At 34.2% G+C, this 20,379-nt stretch overlaps 4 protein-coding genes across 10 annotated transcripts; 2 read left to right on the forward strand and 2 right to left on the reverse strand.

Annotated features, from left to right (window-relative positions):
* Positions 1-415: 415 nt before the first annotated feature.
* LOC130974750 (probable CCR4-associated factor 1 homolog 11) lies at positions 416-1,500 on the forward strand. The gene has a single exon (XM_057899606.1). The coding sequence runs from the start codon at positions 661-663 to the stop codon at positions 1,498-1,500; it is 840 nt and encodes a 279-aa protein (XP_057755589.1). The 5' UTR covers positions 416-660.
* A 1,022-nt stretch (positions 1,501-2,522) lies between these two features.
* LOC130976461 (VAN3-binding protein-like) lies at positions 2,523-5,667 on the reverse strand. Of its 6 annotated transcripts, none has more exons than XR_009084684.1 (5): positions 5,343-5,667; positions 4,195-4,288; positions 3,544-3,965; positions 3,217-3,238; positions 2,523-3,072 (listed from the first exon to the last, which is right to left on the reverse strand). XR_009084684.1 is itself a non-coding variant. In XM_057901334.1 (5 exons), exons 4-5 carry the CDS (start codon positions 3,573-3,575, stop codon positions 2,700-2,702), a joined length of 405 nt encoding a protein of 134 aa, XP_057757317.1. In that variant the 5' UTR covers positions 3,576-3,668; positions 3,795-3,965; positions 4,195-4,288; positions 5,343-5,667; the 3' UTR covers positions 2,523-2,699. The 6 variants fall into 6 exon arrangements, 4 of the variants coding, with proteins under 4 accessions (XP_057757317.1, XP_057757318.1, XP_057757319.1 ...); XM_057901334.1 differs by lacking the exon at positions 3,217-3,238 and having other exon boundaries at positions 3,544-3,668; positions 3,795-3,965; XM_057901335.1 differs by lacking the exon at positions 3,217-3,238 and adding an exon at positions 4,668-4,746.
* A 651-nt stretch (positions 5,668-6,318) lies between these two features.
* Positions 6,319-9,448, forward strand: LOC130976984 (origin of replication complex subunit 5-like). The gene is made up of 5 exons (XM_057901969.1): positions 6,319-6,496; positions 6,933-7,798; positions 7,877-8,296; positions 8,643-8,958; positions 9,059-9,448. Exons 2-5 carry the CDS (start codon positions 6,960-6,962, stop codon positions 9,110-9,112), a joined length of 1,629 nt encoding a protein of 542 aa, XP_057757952.1. The 5' UTR covers positions 6,319-6,496; positions 6,933-6,959; the 3' UTR covers positions 9,113-9,448.
* Positions 9,449-12,126: 2,678 nt separating this feature from the next.
* Positions 12,127-17,034, reverse strand: LOC130976222 (ubiquitin-like-specific protease ESD4). Of its 2 annotated transcripts, XM_057901019.1 has the most exons (9): positions 15,947-17,030; positions 15,432-15,508; positions 15,256-15,349; positions 15,030-15,128; positions 14,121-14,213; positions 13,905-14,024; positions 13,120-13,223; positions 12,953-13,025; positions 12,127-12,577 (listed from the first exon to the last, which is right to left on the reverse strand). In XM_057901019.1, the coding sequence occupies exons 1-9, from the start codon at positions 16,829-16,831 to the stop codon at positions 12,515-12,517; spliced, it is 1,608 nt and encodes a 535-aa protein (XP_057757002.1). In that variant the 5' UTR covers positions 16,832-17,030; the 3' UTR covers positions 12,127-12,514. The 2 variants fall into 2 exon arrangements, with proteins under 2 accessions (XP_057757002.1, XP_057757003.1); XM_057901020.1 differs by lacking the exons at positions 12,953-13,025; positions 13,120-13,223 and having other exon boundaries at positions 15,947-17,034.
* Positions 17,035-20,379: the final 3,345 nt, after the last annotated feature.

Genomic DNA, 20,379 nt, shown 5'->3' on the forward strand with positions numbered 1-20,379 from the left:
AAACCCTTAATCATTTTTTGTTTTAAATTTTTACCAATTTTTTTCTATCATAAGTTGGTCAACAATAAAAAGGAATTTAACAAACACTTTTTTTTTGGTTTACCCAAACGGTATTCTCCAACCCGACAGGTTAAAGACTAATCCGTCGCGAATCTGAGCTCTATTTAAGGGTCTGCCGCTGGCCAATAGATTGCTGCATGCACAAGGCGGGGTTCGAATTTAACAAACACTTTTGTTAACTACGAATTGGACCCTCCAAACAATGAATTCAAATTCAAAGAGTTTCATACTTTGGGCCACAATTTCTATGAAGTATAGCCCAATAATTTATTGCAGCTTATGGTCACTTTTCGAAATGTGATAAAGTTCTTTTTTTAAAGTGTAAAACTATGATGGCTCCAACTTAATGCTATGATACACCATTGCACCGACATCAGACTCTGTCAGTCCGTACGAGGCGTCCCACAAACCCCTTTCGAACGGGCGTAGGCTAATCCTAAAATTCACCTTATAAATGTCACTAAATAATATAGGAAACTTCATAGGATAAAAGTGAACAGCATCAAAAGATCTGACAGCAATACCCAAACTGGTGTCAGAGGTAAATACCTAAACTTCATTAAAATCACCACCACAAAGAAAGCTCCTTTTTCTTGATCAATGGATAGTAGCACCAAACCCGTGGTGGTTCGTCAAGTTTGGGCATCAAATCTTGAATCTGAGTTCGCTCTCCTTGAACAGATTCTTCCCTGTTACTGCCATGTTGCCTTTGACACAGAGTTCCCAGGATTCGTCCATGTATCGGAGAAGAACTGCCACTACTCAAAGCTTCCACCTTCCTACACTTACAAACTCGTCAAGGCCAATGTCGATTCCCTGAAACTCATTCAGTTGGGTCTCGCCCTCTCCAATTATGCCGGCCACTTACCCGACCTTGGCACCGATTCTTACTATGTCTGGGAATTCAATTTCAAAGGTTTCGACGTCGATCGCGACCATCATAACCCGGACGCAATCCAGTTACTCGCAGAACAAGGAATCGATTTTGCCAAGATTAAGGAAGAGGGGATCCCAATTGGTGCCTTTAGAAGATTGTTTCTGAGATCAAGATTCATGTTTAGTAGGCTGAATCTGACTTGGGTCACTTTCCATAGTACCTATGATTTTGGGTACATGGTTAAGGTTCTCACCGGAAGGAAATTGCCCAATGATCTTGATCTTTTCAAGGTTGTTGTCTCCGAATTATTCGGGTCTAGTGTTTATGATATGAAGCACATGATTAAGTTTTGCAGAGGAATCAATGTCGGTGGGTTAGAGAAATTGGCGAAGAGTTTGAAGGTTGATCGTGTTGCTGGGAATAGTCATCAAGCCGGTTCAGATAGTTTGTTGACTATTCAGACTTTTTTCAAACTTAGGGATCTTTATTTTACTGCTGATAATTGTGATGAGCAAGATTGTTTGAACATCAATTCCTTTGTGAATATCTTATTTGGTTTATAAAATTATCTTATTTGATTTATAAAATTATTGTTCTTTACTTCTACTGTAACTCGAATTTGAAGTAGTACTTCATATCAAACAAATTCTAAGCTTCAAAAGAAATTCTATTGAGCTTAACTGGTTCGTGTAAACAATGAGGCGTTGTTGCGCCATCACTAAACATGTTGCCGTTATTTTAGTTTTGAAAACCTTTTCTTAAAAGTAAATTAAAACATACTTTTTTCTTTTTTCTTTCCCTCCTGGTATGCTTGGCTAATCCTAATTTGGTTTATTAAAAAAGAAAGTATAATTACTCGAAAATTTATCATTTTTTTTAAAGACGATTATTGTGTTATAGAAATACATAAAAAATAACAGTTATTTTTTAATTAATTTTCTTTTTCATTTTAATTAAATTAATTTTTTATTTAGAAAGATTTGCAGCATTTAGATTATTAATAATTGTAATTAGTCACTTCTTTATGTTATATATTGAAATACAAAAATGCTACTTATACACTAAAAGTCATAATTATTATAACCGAATCGATAATTGACTCGTTTAAGATATAGAGTTTTTCGATCAATGGTTCAACCGTTAAGTCATTGATTAAACTGGTTAATTGGGACTTGAGGCAATGTTTTTTGGGGGCTTGCAGATGCGGCCGTTGCTTTAGGTCAAAGCAACGCTTTTTTTGTTCACAAGCAATGCTTCTTAAATGTATTTTAGGCAACACTTTACATCTATTTCTTTAGCGGTCATGCTTCACCCACTAGCGAAAAGCGTTGCACCCACTAGCAAAAAGTGTTGCCTCTTCTTCTGAGTTTGCAACACGTTGAAAGTGTTGCCTATTATTTAGAATATGCAACACGTTAAAAAGATTGCTTATTTATCTGAATTTGCAACCTGTTAAAAGTGTTGTCTATCAATTTGATATGCAACTTGTGAAAGTATTGCCTATTCTTCTAAATATGTAACCTGTATAAGTGTTGCCTTTAAACTAGATATGCCACCACTGAAGGATTGTCTTTTTGGCTAAAAATAAGGATTGTTTTTGCATTGAAAATACAAAAGTTAAGAAACATGTATAATCATTTAATCATTAAATAAATCTGTACACATTAATAAGATACTATCTCTTAGTTCACACTACACATTTTGTCCTATGAGGGGCTAATTGACAATGCAACTATACTCTTGTTGATTCTTGACAACGTCATCAAGGAGTGCTACTTGTTGCAGTTGCAGTGGTAAGAGTAGTGATATCATGAGAGCGGATATTGACAGCTGAGCTAACCACAGAAGGTAGGTGATCTCTCCCGGCCCCCATTGCCTCAGCAGCCTCGACACACTGCGCGGCCACCAATGTGGCTGCAGAGGCCATAGCCATGTCAGTCTTGGCCATCCTCTCATCCTTGCTTGGTACAGATGAAGCAGCCATTGCAGCCGCGATGGCTGCCACAGCAGAAGCCACTGCAGCCCCTGAGATGGTAGCATGCAGCTGAGCATTGTGAGTTCTTGTTTCTTCTTTCTTCTTCTCCCTTCTGTCTCCCTGGCCATGCTGGTAACTCTGCAAATATCTAGCACAACATCTGCAAATTCAAGATTAAAAAGAATTTAGTTGGTATCTTACTATATCAAGGATCATAAGTAGAAAGCCTTGGTTCCAAAGCATATGGTCGAACAATGCAAACATATAAGAAGGGAAGGCAAAAGACAACGTATCCACTGATTACCTCAGCTACTACCACAAGTAACCTGCACATATATCAATGAAGCTTAGTTTTTATTATTGAGATGCATAAAATCTCTTCACCATAATAGAATTATCTTAAAGCTATACTGTTACATTAGAAAATCAAATCACTAATGATCTGACAGTTGAGAATCACACACATCGCCTCTCTGTGAATCAAATTCTACCTTTGCTGCTTAGTCTTGTTCATATTGAGACGATAAAGATGCTTTCATGATCCCGATAACACCAAAAACTATCTTTATGCCTAATATCAGAATTTCAAAACAGTCGCACAATCACAAAATATAAAGGAGAAAATAAAAACCTTGGTGCTGGATGGAAACAAACAGTGAACATTGTATTAGTTGTTCTCTTGTCAAACCAATTTTTTCTTCTGTGAAGTTCACATAGTGTCACAAGCGCTTTCTTAACTCATGCTTCATCCTTTTCCTTTTGAAAACAGACAAAGAACAAACACACACACAAACATTCATTCAAATTGTTCAATTAGCAGAGCCATCTGAGGAAATCACACAGCCAACATAACCAAAAGGTTCAACTCAAATTAAATGAGACCTATAGCATTGAAAACAAGACACTTTCAGAGCATGGTTCTTCGCTTTTTTCTTATGCTTCTGGTTCACTTAATACTGTGAATTATGTGATCAAATGCCAGCTTCTTCACGTCCTGTAACCTAAGGTTTGAAGCTCCATGAACAACGGCAGAGTTTTGCCAATATCAACAATCTGCCAAAATTCAAATAAAAAATCACTACAGCATCACATTTTTCACAATTGCAGCAATTCAATTGGCTCCACATTTATGTTTTGACCATAACATGAATTCAAGTATACTGAGAGTTGAAGAACTTGGCAAGAAACTCTCTTGAACTTTGCTGAATCTATCAACCTCTTCCTCCTCCATAAAAAAATAGCTTACTTACATCCTAAAGCATCAAATAAAAAGAATAGCTACCTCTTGGCATTCATAAAGCCTGTGCTGTCCAAATCATAGAGCTTAAATGAAACTGCAAGAGAATTGCAAAGCCTGTGCTGTCCAAATCATAGATCTGCATGCAGTAAAATTCTAATGTCAAAAGGACATCCAATTAACTGAAATGACTAGTGCTTGGAGATACCATGAAAAACAATGAAATTTATTACTAAGTAGCAACTAGCAAAGACTCAAAAACACTGATTTCTATATGAAAATTTAAACTTAGAAATGCATGTGCTTTTATATCTAAACAAATACTGACCTCTAACTAAATGGGGAGATTACAATGCAGTGATGTGGTACCCAGGATTACACTTAATTCAAATGGACTTCCCCCCTTAAACTAAATGAATAAGGCACAAACACACATATAATATATAATGAACATAAATACAAAGTTATGCAGTGCATGTCTGTATTGTGTATAGTTCATCAAAGTTGTGGAGGCTCACGTGCAATGTGTAGCTTAGCTTTATGAACCACTTTCAGGCTAATTTCCATTAACATACATGGCTTACTTCTCGTTCCAATCTGTCCATACATATTATTTAGTAGTAGATGAATCACATGCCCGCAAATTAATGTTTTAAATTAAATAATGACAATTACTAATGGCTTAAATTAAAGGAGTATCTATCTATGCGACTATGCATGTGCAATCTCAGGAAGAGCCAAAAACAAATGCAGGCACGGAACATTCTGATTTGTACCAATACCTACACTACCTGATCCTATCCTTCATCAGTTGAATCTTCAATTAAATTCTACCATTGTTTGGCCTCTCAAGAGTGGATACAACTTATGCGATTACATAATTAATAGTGGATAATTTGTTAATTACCATATTTAAACGGCGAGGCGAGCAGCGACGAACACGACGGAGACGTCAACAGCGACGCCAGCAATGAGGAACACAGGCAATGACGAGGAAATCGAATAGAGAAGAGTATATCGCGAGCAGTGACAAGGAACGCGAAGAGAAAAGAGTAAATCGCACATCAATCAAAATTCAAAGTGGTTGGGGTTAGGGTTTCTAATTGAACGCGGTTGGAGTAGTTTTGTAATTTCAACAATTCAACCAAATTAAACCACTAGTAAGTAAAATTTGAGAGAAATTTTTGTCATACCTGAGAGACTTGAGAGGAAGATGTGAACGACACCACGGCGGAGCAAAGCGAATGTTTCAGAATGGCGCGAGCTGAAGATCGAACATGGCGGAGCAGAGCACGATGCGAGAAGAAGCACATGACACGAGCAGAGCAGAGCAGAGCAGTGAAGAACACCACGACGGCGAGAGAGAAGAACGCAGAACGCGAGTCAATGTCGTGAAATTGGGGGAATTGAGCTAGGGTTGGGGTTAGGATTTTCATTCTAAAATGGTAGGAATTGAGTTCTGTTTCTAAGTACTAGGCTAATAGTAGTGAGGAAGGTGATGAATCAATTATTGCTCGCGTTTCCTTTCCTGTTTTTTTGTTTAGGAGGGAAAGTAAGATCTATTAAAATATTTGAAGGGAACTAAAATTTTGATGAAAAAAATTTAAGCAGCACTTATCATGAGAAGTTTATTATATATTTGAGTTATAAAATGTAATATATGAATATTATAAATGTTGTTTATTTAAATTAAAAAAAATAAATAAATTTTTATTTTTTGATTCGTAAATATTTAAATTTCTAAAAATTTAAAAATATATTTAAATTTTTTATGTTTTTGAAATTTAGACACATCAACTTTTATGTTTACTTGAATCTGGTAAACTAACGAAAAAATCAAATATAATTTTTGTTATATTGGTCTGATCAATATATAGAGACACATGTGAAAGAATTTTTAAAATGAAATAAATTAAACACAAAAATCGATATATTTAAATTTTTAAAAAATCGTAAATTTAGATGTATTTAACTATTTTCAAATTCTTAAAAATATAAATGTACCGGAATCAAAAAGTCAAGAATGTATTTATCACACACACAAAAAAAAGTATATGTTTAAAATTAAAAAAAAAATTCAATCCAAATTAGCACTAAATGCTTTCAAACAAGCTGTTAGTCTTTAGTGCTTTACATTGCATAAAACACTCCACTAATGCCACAGCTCACACAGGACACAGGGCACACAGGGAGCAACAAGCCAACAACATTTTGGCTGTGCTGCCTGCACCTTCCATGACCGGTCACCGGTCACCACCTCTTACCATTGTGGTCCGTTTTAGTTCCTTCTTTGGCGGCAGCGTTTCTCGTTTCGGTTCAAGTGAAAGAGGGTTGCTTCTTGTTACTGGTAAGTGATGTTTAGAAGATGCTTCATTTGTTTGATTTTATTTTTATCGCTCTCTGATTTTATAACTGTTGCTTTGCATCTTTGGTCTCTTCAATTTGTACTTGTATTTTTGCTCATTGTTGTCACCACACCTTGTTTTCTTCAAATTAAACAAATGCTGAGCTTTGAACTGCATAGAGAGAGAGAGACCAATGAGTTTGTTAAAACTTAAAAACTGAACCCAACACCCTAAAATGAAACAAAATCACTCAAAGTAATTCTTTTTGTCCTTATTTGCTTGTCACCTGATAATACTTCTGTGTGTCTGATTAGTGTAGTGATTAGGGTTTTGTTGATGAGATATGTTTGCATTGACTTGGATACAATGTACTTTTGTTTTTTAGTTTTTAATTTAATTTCTAATTGATGATTCCATGATTTCCATCATTGACCACAGGTTAATGGTATTTAGCACCTTAAGTACATGGATAAAGAGGAAGAAGCACCACAAATTCCCAGAAGAACAAGAAGGTCTTCAACTTCATCTTGGGCATCAACTTCAAATGATGTATCTTCTGTTAAAGTGAATAGCCTTGAACCGCAAACAATCAATGATCTTTTAGTTGGAGGGGAACCTGTTAGCCTGGATGACTTGCTTTCTAATTTTCCCGGTAGAAATAGCCAGATTCGTGAGATTGTGCACCTTTTGGGACCATTGAACACTCCTACGCTTCCTTTGTTTGTGTATGGAGGTGCTTCCACTGGAAAAACCAGTATCATTCTTCAACTATTCAGGCATCTCAACAGGCCACTTGTTTATTCTAGCTGCAGGACATGTTATAATCCGCGTATCTTATTTGAATCTATTCTAAATCAACTACATCTCCATAGAAGAAGTGCTGCCAATGGCTATTCAAATGCAAAGCGCTGTGAGAGACCATCGGATTTTGTTAATTTTCTTCGAGAGGCATTGACAAATGCCATAAACAATCTAAAGGAGAAGTCTGAGAAGTTGATGTCAAGCAAGACGATACGAGGTGGAATCGGAAACATGATCTACCTGGTATTCGACAATTTTCAGCTTGTTAGGGAGTGGGATAAGAGCTCTACTATATTGCCCTTGCTGTTTAATCTTTATGATATGCTAAAGATGCCTGAGGTGGGTCTGATTTTTATCAGCAATTCTTCTCCAGATACCTTTTACTCTAACATGGGATATGTGGAGCCTATCCCGGTATATTTTCCTGATTATGTAGAAGCTGATATTCGTAAAATATTGTTGAGAAACCAAGCGAACCCAAAGCTATATTCCTCATTTCTGGAGTAAGACATTGTAAAACTACATCACTTTTCATTTTCAGCTTTACATGATCTCATAGTGAACTTTTGTTTCTTTTGTAGTGTATCTCTAAGGCCTTTCTTTAGAATTACTAGGCAGATCAATGAATTGTCCACTGCCTTCAAGCCACTATATGAAAAATATTGTGAACCTTTAAGCGATAAAAGCATCGTTCCTAATGAAGACATGAAGAGAAGGCTATTCAGTCATATAATGCTTCATGTCTCCTCCTCTCTAAATGAGATATTTAAGGTTTCATCTCTACCTTTGTCCAAAGTCGAGAGCTCTAAAGAGACAACACAGAAGGGGACTCCAAGGAAATTGGAGCACTGTGAAGAAGTTGCCAAGCTAGATTTTCACATGTCTACTAGTGCAAAATATCTCCTTATTTCAGCATTTCTTGCTTCTAGAAACCCAGCTACTCTTGATGCTTCACTTTTCGATTCCAAAGGAGGTTCTGATAACCGAAAGCGAAAGAGGAAGTAAGTATGGTGATTTAATCCCCGAAATTATGCCTGCTGGTAACAAATAGTATGAACACAATTTTCTGAGACTAGTACTCTGGTTACAACCTTCAGTATATATATTTTTATCACCTTGAATGAAGCCCATTCTTAGTATTTTTCTGTTTACTTATTTTCTGTTCTATTATTCTCTTTCTATGAAGGATTTATAAAAGACTCTATTTTGTATTTGATTGGAATTGTTATTTGATGCCTAATTTAAAAAAATTAGGTCTCAATCCGTAGTACGACTCTGCTTTTGTTCTGTCTCTTTTTCGAGTAATGCATGTTTAACTTCGTAGTCTCTGTTCTTTTTTGCGACCAGGCCCTCTGAGAAGGTGCCAGAAAAGAAGGAAAGTCTAGAAGAGGAGCTACTAATGAAAGGACCTGGAAGTTTCCCATTGGAGAGGTTGCTAGCCATCTTTCAGTGTATCGTATCGGTGGCAGATGATCCATCCGATGAGGAAGAACAAAATGGTTTCGGACTAGGAGTTGAAGGTGCCTGTGGCGATCTGATGTCTGATGTTCTCTTGCAGCTATCCAGCCTCTGCAATGCTAAATTTATATTTAAAGGAAGAAGCTGTCCAATTGAAGGCTCAACTCGGTATCGGTCAAGTATATCAGAAGACTTGGCTTTGAAGGTAAACCTCACTTTCATTTTTAATGCTCCAACAGAATTCTTTGTTATGTGAGATTTGAAATAAAGAACAATATTTTCATTGTTGTTCAATGTTCAAGCAGGTTGCAAGGAGCCTTAAGTTCCCTTTATCAAGTTACTTGTACAAAAGAACCTAGCGATCTTTGATATTGATGCTTCACAAAGCTTGGTTATGAATTTTTTTTCTGATCTGAGGAAGAGTATGTTGAATTCAAACCAAATGTAGCAGGATGGTTGGACCCCCTTTACTATTTTCTTTAATTTTTCTTTCTTGACAGAATACATCAAATGCGAAAGGGGATGCACAATTAGACCAGTTTCACCTAGGGATGGCAAATGGGCTGGAACCCGTTGGTTCGACTGCGTAACTCGCCAAAAAAAGGCGGGTCGGGCAAAAAATTTGAGACCACTATCATAAAAAAGCCCGCTTAACTCGCACCGCCTAACCCGCGGGTTTTAACGGGTTTCGGCAAGGCAGGGCGAACTTACTTGCCAGGCCTACCATTCTATGATTTTGTTTCAAAAAACTTAGTTAATGATTATGTTTTTTAGATATTTAGAATTATAAAGATTTTAGTATTTGTAAATTTAGAAATTATAATTATTTTTGTCTTTAAAAATTATAAATTTTATTGAAATATTTGTGAAATTATATATTTTTTTAATATTTTATAGTTTAAAAAAAAAATTGGTGGGGTTGGCCTGTCAACCCGCCAATCTGCCATTAAGCGAGACGGAGTAGAAATTTGGAACTGCCTCTCTAAGTAAAGCAAGGTGAGCTTTTGGCCGGAGGGGCGGGCTAGCCCGGTCATTTACCTTATTGAATTGCTTCATATAAAGTGGTTTTGCTTTTAGGTTTTTACGAACTATTCAAAGGCCCTATTGCCTCTATTTTAACGTATTATTCAAACTGATGTTTATTTTTATCACTGTTTTTGAAAATTTTCAAAAACAAAGACAAAATCTATATTCTATAGTTTACCTAAAATTCTAAATTCCTATCATGCTATTAGAATATTAAAGAACAACACCTTCGTCTTCTACTAACGACAGATTCTTTGATTCGTTCGTTTTTCCTTGATGAGTCCACATTACCCTAGCTTCTCAATTGGCGTTCACAAGGGGATTTGGGGTAACATAATTAGGGTTGGCATCAGTGGTGATTAGGTCAAAAAAAATTATAAAGAAATAAATTTTGACATTCAATTGCTGTATAGACAAGTCAAATTTTTGTAGAGTCTATTCATTTCTGCAAAGATTACTACATCTAATGTTTCTTTAACACAATTTTTTGGTGAAAAAGAAAACTTTAATACAACAAAGTCGAATTAACAACTGCCTTTTTTTTCATTTTGGATTTTACAAATAATACACTTGTTAAATTTGTTGTTAATAGAAAGTTTTAGATCTTTTATCTTGAGTAAAGTGATAAATAAATTCCTGAGGATTTTAATCTTCGGACAAATTAATCCTTAAAAAAAGTACCAATAAAATCTTCAAGAATATTTTTAAATTAGTCCTAAACGTAGAAGGTCTTAATTTGAACTAACTTGTTATTTTGAAAGATTTTATTGATATTTTTAAAAAAAAAACTAAAATATCTAAAATATAAATCTTTAAGAATTTATTTGTCACTTTATTTTTTATTTTAGTAATACATAAAAGGTGCATTGAAAATTCTAACTTCATAATTTTTTATGTAAACTTTCTGATAATATTCAAATTTTTTTTAGCTAAGTTGTAATACCGAAGCTGTGTTTTTTGTTCGTATAAAAATGCAAATCATATTTCTTAAGCATAAAACCACGCCTAACATTATTCTAACTAGAATAAGACGTGCGCTTTGTGCGCGAATTCAAATTGATGATAGCAGTGATTAATAAATATTATAAAATAATTTTAAATACATAACTATGAATATGAATGAAAAAAATATTTTTTTAAATAATAAAAGTTTAATCACATGAAAATATACATTATAATTCGATGAACATTTTAAGATTCGTAGTTATTTATATAATATTATAATGTCAAAGATTATCTTTACTACAAATGCTATATATACATAAAAAAATTAATTACTATATATTTACATATAAATACTCGTGTTGTTTTATTCTTAATATGTATTTTATATTTTAGTATATATTTTATGCAAGTGAATGCTTTTTGTGTGTACATAATATAGTATCTTTATTAATTTATATTTCAAAAATTAAAACTTCATAGATCTATATTATCAATTATTTTGATAAGTATAAATAAATTGTATTTTCATTAGATAAAATGAAAATATAAATATTAAAATACAATAAAATAACATTAATTGACTACTTGAATCCGTTCAAAGTCAGTTTAAGCTAGTAATTATTACTTCTGATAATTTTTTAAATGTGAAATAATTTTTTAAGCATCTTTGATATTAATTTTATATAACATTTTTTCATTTTATAACTCATCCTCTTTACCACCACTTTTTTAAGAAACTCTAATATTCTTTAACATTTGTCAGTATCATTATAACTTCAAATATTGCCTCTAATGTGTGTATATGCATGTGAATTATATGTTTTAAAAAATATGAATTGAATAATGTAGAAGACAATTAAGACTACTTAGAGATTTTAGTTATAGAGACCACCTTGTTAATTATTGTGAGAACTATTATAAAATGAGTTGAATAATTATAGTAGCATAGAGCCATAGACCACCTTACTAATTATTGTGAAAACTATTACAATAATTAATATTCAAGTTGAAAGGAAGATATATATGCTTATTTTTAAAATAGAATGATATCTACTATAATATTCTTACATAAAATTATAAGCAATCTATATGTTATTATTTGAATTTGAATATAAAATTTCCTTGGTATCAATTTTCATAAAATATAGATATGATTGTTAACATACTATAAGCTGAGGCTCAAGATAATCAAAAACAAGAAATAGTCTACAAAACCTCTTCAAATCTAAAACACCAATCCTTAGTTTTCTAATCTCATTAAAAATGGTGCACCACATAGCCTTTCATAATCAAAACCAACGCAACAATGATTACTTTTCTTCCTATGAATTCGCTTCACATATGAAAAGGAACAAAAAAGCCATATCATTTCTTTTTTCAAAAAAAGGTGCAAGACAGGATAGAAGCAAATAAGTCGATGATCTTCAGTATCAAAACCACATCCAAAATTGGGAAGCATATTTACCATTACACGACTAACACCTAAGCCTTAAAAATAATGCCTCATCTTCAACTAAATGATTCACACTTGTATAAATAGCATATACATCCTACTGCATTCTACACTAGTAGACAGGCTCTACCCGGATACTTGTACCATATTTATGGTCAGCAAGCTATGAAATGCTCCAACTCTAGAATGGCTATCATTAACACAGGAAAATTTGAAGAATCCTTCATCAACATGTGCTGCAAAAATAGATATTACTGGCCTTCTGAATCTCAAAATCCAGCTTTGGTGGGGGCAATAGCGCATCTGATTACTTATGAGAAGTCACTGTCTCCTTTGCTTATTCAGCTCTCAATCTCAAGATCTCCTTAGCTGTCCTCTGGCGGAAGTAGGGCATATGTTCCTACAAATGGAAAGAGAAATTCAATTCTGAAATAATATGAAAGAAATTCTAAAATATAGAAAAGCATCCTCTGCCAATCTCTTGAGGTTCAAAATGAGCATTCATTAAAAGTCTTAAGTAGGTTCCAGTGCAGAAAACACTGGTATTTGATCAACTTTGTCAAACCATGGACAATTTACAGAGCACACCAACTAGACGATAAAGAAAGAACTACTGAACAATTAATTTTGGAAGATCTTAAGCAATTAAATTTCTGTCCTTATTGAACATAAACAAATGGTTTGTTATTTATTGACTTAAGAGAAAAAAGAAATAGAAACCAGTCAAAACCGAGACAAATAGTTTTACCCCTACAAATGGAACGCCACATCCTACCTGGTTAAAACACAGCCCCAGGCCTCTACTATAGAAGTCGGCATATTTGATCATAAACACCCCACAATCATACCTATTCAAAATAGAAACTTCTGCTTAGAGAATAATACACCAAAATAAAACAGTGATGTCAATATGCTCTGTTCACAGAAGATTAGAATACAAACCCATTCTCCTGCTCAGGAAGGTCTTCAACGAATTCTTTTTCCCAAGAACTCACATCTAGGTCTTTACCAGTCTTGTCCTTCACCTCGTCCACATAATATCTAGCCTGGGACATGTACATCTTTTGTAAGTTTCTTATTTGGCTGATAGACACGAAAAAAACATTGCCTCTCCCGTCTTGAATGATGCAAGACCTCTATTGTAATGACCTTCTAACTTATAAGCTATCCATTTCTTTACTTTTCTTGGTTATCTCTCAATCTCTTTCCTACATTCTATTTATCATTTTTATCATTTAAACTAATTACAAAGCTTAATTGTTTACATTTCCTCCCAATCCACCTGATTTTATTGTTAGTTACTTGACTAAGGCACTGCATACGAATTTGATCTCTGACCTCACAAGCACACCTAGTAGATAAACACGTTGTTACACACATCCAACTGCATCTTAGGCAACATATTTATGTTTGCATCAACAATCAGCTTCACATTAGGCTTGTTTTGATGAGCAAGATAACATATGTCACTTTCACTCAGATTCTAATATGCATGTACTGAATAATAAAGATGGCTCAAGATTTCCAACAAACAGAGAACTAGAAGGCAGAACCCAAACTTAAGCAGAACCAGAAGTTCAAAATTACCAGTTGAAATCATCACAAAAAAAAAAAAAAATCAATGAACATGTCTGGATTACATTCACATTTGATACCTTTTATTAGCAGTATGCAGCTTGGAATATGAAATTTACAGTTAAATTACACAGAGCAAACTGAAACTTTACCAGTACTTTCAGCACTTGGTTGTCCATTCCTTTCAATGAGTCAAGATACTGGAATTTCTGATCTTTCTTATTGATAATAGCCAAGCACCAGTGGATCTCTTTATGTATAGGCACAAAAATCTGGTAACAACAAATTAGATTAGAGACCAGCATGAAAATCAAATCAACCTGCAGTAAGATAGAGAAACTGAAAATTTAGTTTTTCAACATAATTACTTTATCACATTCAATTAGACCATATCCTAATTTCCTTTGGCTGGTCCATCTTCTGACAGATTTGAAATCATAACCACTCCTGCCACTTATTAGCTGCAATTAACATTGAAAATCAAAAGCATCAATATCTGACCATAATAAATGACAAATTATAAACATAGATAAACTGGATATCATATGCAAACCAGTTCAGTGCCAGATTTTGCAGTAACGACACTGCATATAGTGGCCCAAAGGATCACAATACCAGGCCTCAATAAAAAAAGGCAGTCCAGTTCACAAGCATCATGTTTTACACAGGATTCAAGGAAGAGCTACACCCAAAGGGTTCCATGGTCTCAATGTCAGGAAACTATTAACAAATAACCATTTGTTCTTCCTTGGGGAAATGCTGGAAATGGTGATGCATATTTGAATAATTTTAATGAGAAGTCAAATTTGAAGTCTTTGTTCAGGTGCTCGATAATTAGCAGTGCATATGTTTTGGGACACTAGATGTATGCAACGGAGATGCTATTTCCAGGAACTGACTAAAATATTCATCACTAATTCACTATTGGGTCCAACAATATAAATAGACTACCTCTGTCCAATTGTGAATAAGGCAAATATAATCTCAGCCCGAAAGTTTCGAGGTTATCATCCCTAGTATCACGGCATGCACAAACACTAAAAACACAAAGATGACAGAGACCTATATTCGTGTAAAACTATCAAGGTTTTGGCATAAATCAATAAACTATATAGGAATAAGATGAATTCGGGTTGAAACAGGAGTTAGACAACAATAATCCTTGGTCAACAGAAACAAATGCACGAAGAGGATAAAATGGCCTCATCTTATAGAGAATGTAGTCCACAGTAGTCAATTAAAGATTGAAATTTATTTTGTACTAGAATGTATTATACCTTTTTGTAGAAAAATGTATTGAAAAAATGGCATTTAAGAAACCTCTGTGGGTCTCTTTTCTCCCTCTCTTTCAGCAACTCAAGGTACAAATTTATCACCTGCAACATTAAGGTACTCCTATAAAATTTCATATCACAAAAATATCAAATCATGCTACAGTTAGGTATAAAATTAGTCTCTTTCCTCTCAACAAAAGAAAAACAAGTAATAAGCAAACAAGATCACCTCATCGTTCAACCATGCACCTGGCCTAAGGCACTGAAACTTTTCTCCACTTATCTCAATGTTGGATTCATCGTGTGTAACCAAGATCTTCCTTCTGCAGATACAAGCCCACAACAAGCTAAGAGTACAGATTAAGCTTTTTCATGACAACACATAGCATAATCATCGAAGCATACCGGTTGGCTGAAAAGGCACTTGCAACCTCATCTTCCTCTTCCTCTGTAAGTGCGAGAAATGGTTCACGTGGTACTTCCTGAAAGCCATGCAAACAATAGTGTAAATTACATTAACATTTAGAGAATCTCTCATCCCTTAACCAACACAAACGCTAAGCGCCCATAAGCATTTCACTAGAATTAAGGGCCTAGCTCCATCACAAAAGCTTGCTCGCCCAAGGATGTCAAACTACGAAATTATAAAGGTTACCTAGACCATAGACTGAAACACAATTCTACTAAAAATTGACAACATAAGTACAAAAACAACAAAACACTACTACTCATGGTGAGTTTGGTATGGGATAAAGAATGAGGAAGAATTCTTCATGAACTAAATTCATGTGTAAATTCACACATGAAACAGTCCATGAAAAATTCTCCCCAAATTTCACTCCCATTTCAGAGACTCTCAGTCTGTAAGAAACAAAGGCATCAACGACAAAATGGATCAGTTTTATCAATATGTTCATCACCTCAACTGGTTCTGCCTTCTTCGGCCGCAACAATTCGAATCCAGCTATCTTTTTCTCGTTCAGCTCAATTTCAAAGCTCAGCCACCCGAGTTTGTCGTCTCTTCTGCCAGCTGCCAGAAGCAACTTCTTATAAAGATGAACATTTTCAGGGTTCTGCTCATGCTCACGGATCAGAGCAGCCAAACCCATCCCTGCAGCATCATTCGCCACCATCTTCAAACCACTATTAGTCAACTCCGAATCCACCACCGTCGACGTTGACTTCCCCCCGTCCCCAACCCTAGCATCTACGAATTCCACCTCCGGCACCTCAACCACAACTGCATCACTCCTAATCCACCTCTTGTCCGCCACCAGCGACCTCCCGTCCCCCCCAATTTCGACATTCTCAACCTCTCGAACGCTCAAATCCTCCGAAGCCTCGTCCTGCCCGCGCTCATCAGCGTCCAATTCCACCACCTCCTTCTTCCCCTTCCCAGTGAAATCGTACACCGCTTGCTTCACAATCCCGTAGCTTCGCGCCAAAAAGCTTCCCATGCCGTCGCCACCAATGTGCTCGTCGTTCCGCTGCGAATATGCGGTAACCCTAGCAACCCTGGAGCCCGAAAAAACGAATTTATTGGGCCTGCAAGGAGCGTGAACCTCCCTGCGGAAGGGCCCCTTGGGCTCAGGGTACCGGGAGATCCGGTTACCAGTGGCGGTGGTGGCGGTGGAAAGGGGTCGGGTGGCGGGTGTAGGTGTGGGTATAATAGAAGGTGATAATTTAGGTCGCTTAGTATGAGAAATAGAGGGAATGGGAGATTGGGGAATCTGGTGGGATTGAAAATGGGGGAAGTTCATGCATTCTTGGGTGCGCTTGCGGTGAGTGGTGGTCATGATACCCATTGATCGATGACAAGGAACGACTGAAGAAGAAGAAGAAGAAGAATAGGATGAATAAGTTGAACAAGCAGCATGTCCTGTTGTGCAATTTTGGGAATCAGGGTTTTCCTTTTTTTCTTTTTCCCTATTTGGAGGGTTGGGGGGTAAAGAAAAACCCTATACCATAGTTCGTAGGTTGACTCGCGACTGTGCTACGAGCACGGAGTGTCTCGGCTCTCGAGTCTCATGTCATGTGTGTGTTTCGTACTCAATTTTTTCTTTTGTGAATATCCAAAACATATCTTTTGTGAAATGAATATCCAAAACATATCTTCATTAAATAAAAAAAAATATATTTTTCTCGATTTTTTATATTTAATTTTGTAAAAATGGTTAGTATTTATGTGATACATTAATTATTAATATATTTTTTATTTAATTTTTATAATTAAAAAAATTTAAAAATTACTAATATTTTTTAATTTTATACAATAAATTTAGTTAATATATTTAAAAAAGATAATAAAAAAATAAAAATAAAAACTAAATAGCGTTGATAATTATTCTTAAAAGGCAATAAAATTTTTAACAAAAAAGAATTTGTTAATTCTAATTAATTTTTAATAGATAAATCAACAGTTTAACCTGTCATATAGGCTTATTTCATTAATATCAATAGAAAATATTGATAGAGGGGCAAATTAGTCTAATAAAAGTAAAGATCAGAGATCGAAAGGGATATTTTTTTGTTAAAGGCGTCATTGTCTTTCGAGATAATTGTCAGGAGCCATTTAGAATTTTTTCTCTTTTCTTTTTGGAGAAAACTAATAATGACAGTAGTGTTATGAAAGTAAAGATTAGGGTTAGATAAGGAAAAGAAGATGAAAAAGAATAAGAAAAGTAAGAGATTAATTATTGATGTTGTATACAAAATATTACGAGGGGCTATTTATAGCTAAGAATTCAACTTCTAGATAACTCAGCTAGGTTACATCTATAACCGATTTTATCTACTTAAAATATAAAATATGGTTACAATCTAGGACATCCATAATAAATGTATTTATAACACTTTTTCTTAGATATCCTTAGTATAATACGTTGCCTCGTTAAAAATTTTACTAAGAAAAATCTAAAGTGGGATAAAAACTATAGTTAAAGAAAAGAGTATGACCTGTATTACTCCTCCTGGTAATTACATCATTTGATATCTCTTAGTCGGCGCATCCCAATCTTATATACTAACTTCTCAAATGTTGAAGTAGGTAGTGTTTTAGTGAACAAATCTGCTAAATTATCATTGGAACGAATTTGTGAAACATCTATATCACCATTTTGTTGAAGATTATGAGAGTAGAAGAATTTTGGTAAAATATGCTTTGTTCTATCTCCTTTGATGTATCCCTCTTTTAGTAGATGTATGCAAGCAGAGTTGTCTTAATATATGACTGTTGGTATTTTCTTCAAAGGTAAACCACACATATCTTGAACATGTTGGGTGATTGACCTAAGTCAAACACATTCTTGAGTTGTTTCATAAATTGCCAATATTTCTGCATGCATGATTTGAGGAGGCTGCAGCTATGGTTTGCTTTGTTGAGCACCAAGATATAACTGTTCCTTCACTCGTGAATAGATAACCTGTTTGTGACCACCTTTATGTGGATCAGAATGAAAGTCTGCATCTGCATATCCAACTAATTGAAATGTTGTTTCATTAGAGTAAAATAAACCCTTATCAATAGACTCTTGAAAATATCTTAATATATGTTTAACACAATTCCAGTGTTTTTTAGTTGGATAAGAACTAAATTTCAATAACAAATTTACTGAAAATGCTATATTTGGTCTTTTATTATTAGCAAAATACATTAGTGTACCAATAGAACTAAGGTAAAGTATTTCAGGCCCAAAAAGTTCTTTATTACTTTCACAAGGTCGAAATGGATCTTTATCCACATCTAGTGATCTCACTACTAGGGCTGAAAGTGAGTCGAGTTGAGCCGAGTTAGACCAAGTTCAAGCTCAGCTCACAAAAATTGAGTTTAGCTCACGGCTCGACTCATTAACAATCGAGCTTATTTCTTAAACTCAAACTCGACTCACCGAAAGCTCATGAGTTGGCTCAAATAATAGAAACATAAATACATGATCTGTAATTCTATATCAATAAATTATCACTTTTATATTGTAAAAAATATTTAAAAAGATCAATTTTATATATTGTTATCTATCAATAAATTATATATTTTTTTTATTTATGTCCTACATCAAAATTATATGTAAAAAATAAATATAAAATTTTAAATAATTAAGAACATTAATATATATAATTATATAGTATTATTTTATATGTATATATATAATATTAAAAATATAGATTAAATGCATATAGGATATGTGTATTAATAATTATATATATAATTGAGTCAGCTCACGAGCTAATGAGCTAAGCTTATCCAAGTTCAAGTTCGGCTAATTAAATTTATGAGTTCAATTTCAAGCTCAAATTTGGATCACTAGCTCACGAGCTTAGCTTATCGAGCTATTAACGAGTCAAGCTCGAGTTAGCTCATGAGCTGGCTTGACTCACTTCCAGCCCTACTCACTATCATTAGAGTACTCAATGGGCGTGTCTTGTCCATGTAAAATTTTTTTCAAAAATTTTTCAGTGTAAGTTGACTAATGGATGAACATACCATCCTTCAAATATTCAATTTGTAAACCAAGGCAAAATTTTGTCTTGTCAAGATCTTTCATTTCAAATTCTCTTTTCAAATAATCTACAGTTTTTGAAATTTCTTTAGGTGATCCAATGACATTTAAATTATCAATGTATACTGCAATAATAACAAATATACATTCAAACCTTTTTATGAACACACATGGACATATACAGTCATTTTTGTATCCATCTTTCAATAAGTATCCACTGAGATGTTTATACCACATAAGTCCATATTATTTTAATCCATACAAGAATTTTTAAAGTCTTACTGAACAAATTTTTGAAAAATTATTATATGTTTCAGGCACTTTGAATCCTTCAAAAATTTTTATATAAATTTATTTATCAATTGAGTCGTATAAATAAGTTGTAACAACATCCATTAGGCGTATGTCAAATTTTTTATGCACTGCCAAACTAATAAGATTTCTTAATGTAATTGAATCTACCACAGGAGAATATGTTTTCGTATAGTCAATATCAGGTTTTTGTGAGAATCCTTGTGCTACTAGTCGTACTTTATATCTTTCTATTTCATTTTTCTCATTGCGTTTGCGCACGAAAATTCACTTGTATCCCATTATATCTCCAGGTGTTTTCACTATTGGACTAAAAACTTCACGTTTTCTAAGAGAAATTAATTCAACTTGAATTGCATTTTTTTATTTTGGTCAATCATCTCTCTGTATGCATTCTTTGGCAGATTTTGGTTCGTAATCCTCATCTTGCTTTACTAGTTCAACAGTAATGTATTCTAATTAATCTCTTTTTTCAACTGCTTATTTTCTCTCCCTAATTTTAATATTTCATCAAAGTGACAATTAGAAAATTTTGTCTTGAATAA

This window comes from Arachis stenosperma, chromosome 4, assembly GCF_014773155.1.
Source record: "Arachis stenosperma cultivar V10309 chromosome 4, arast.V10309.gnm1.PFL2, whole genome shotgun sequence".
Classification (NCBI taxonomy): domain Eukaryota; kingdom Viridiplantae; phylum Streptophyta; class Magnoliopsida; order Fabales; family Fabaceae; genus Arachis; species Arachis stenosperma.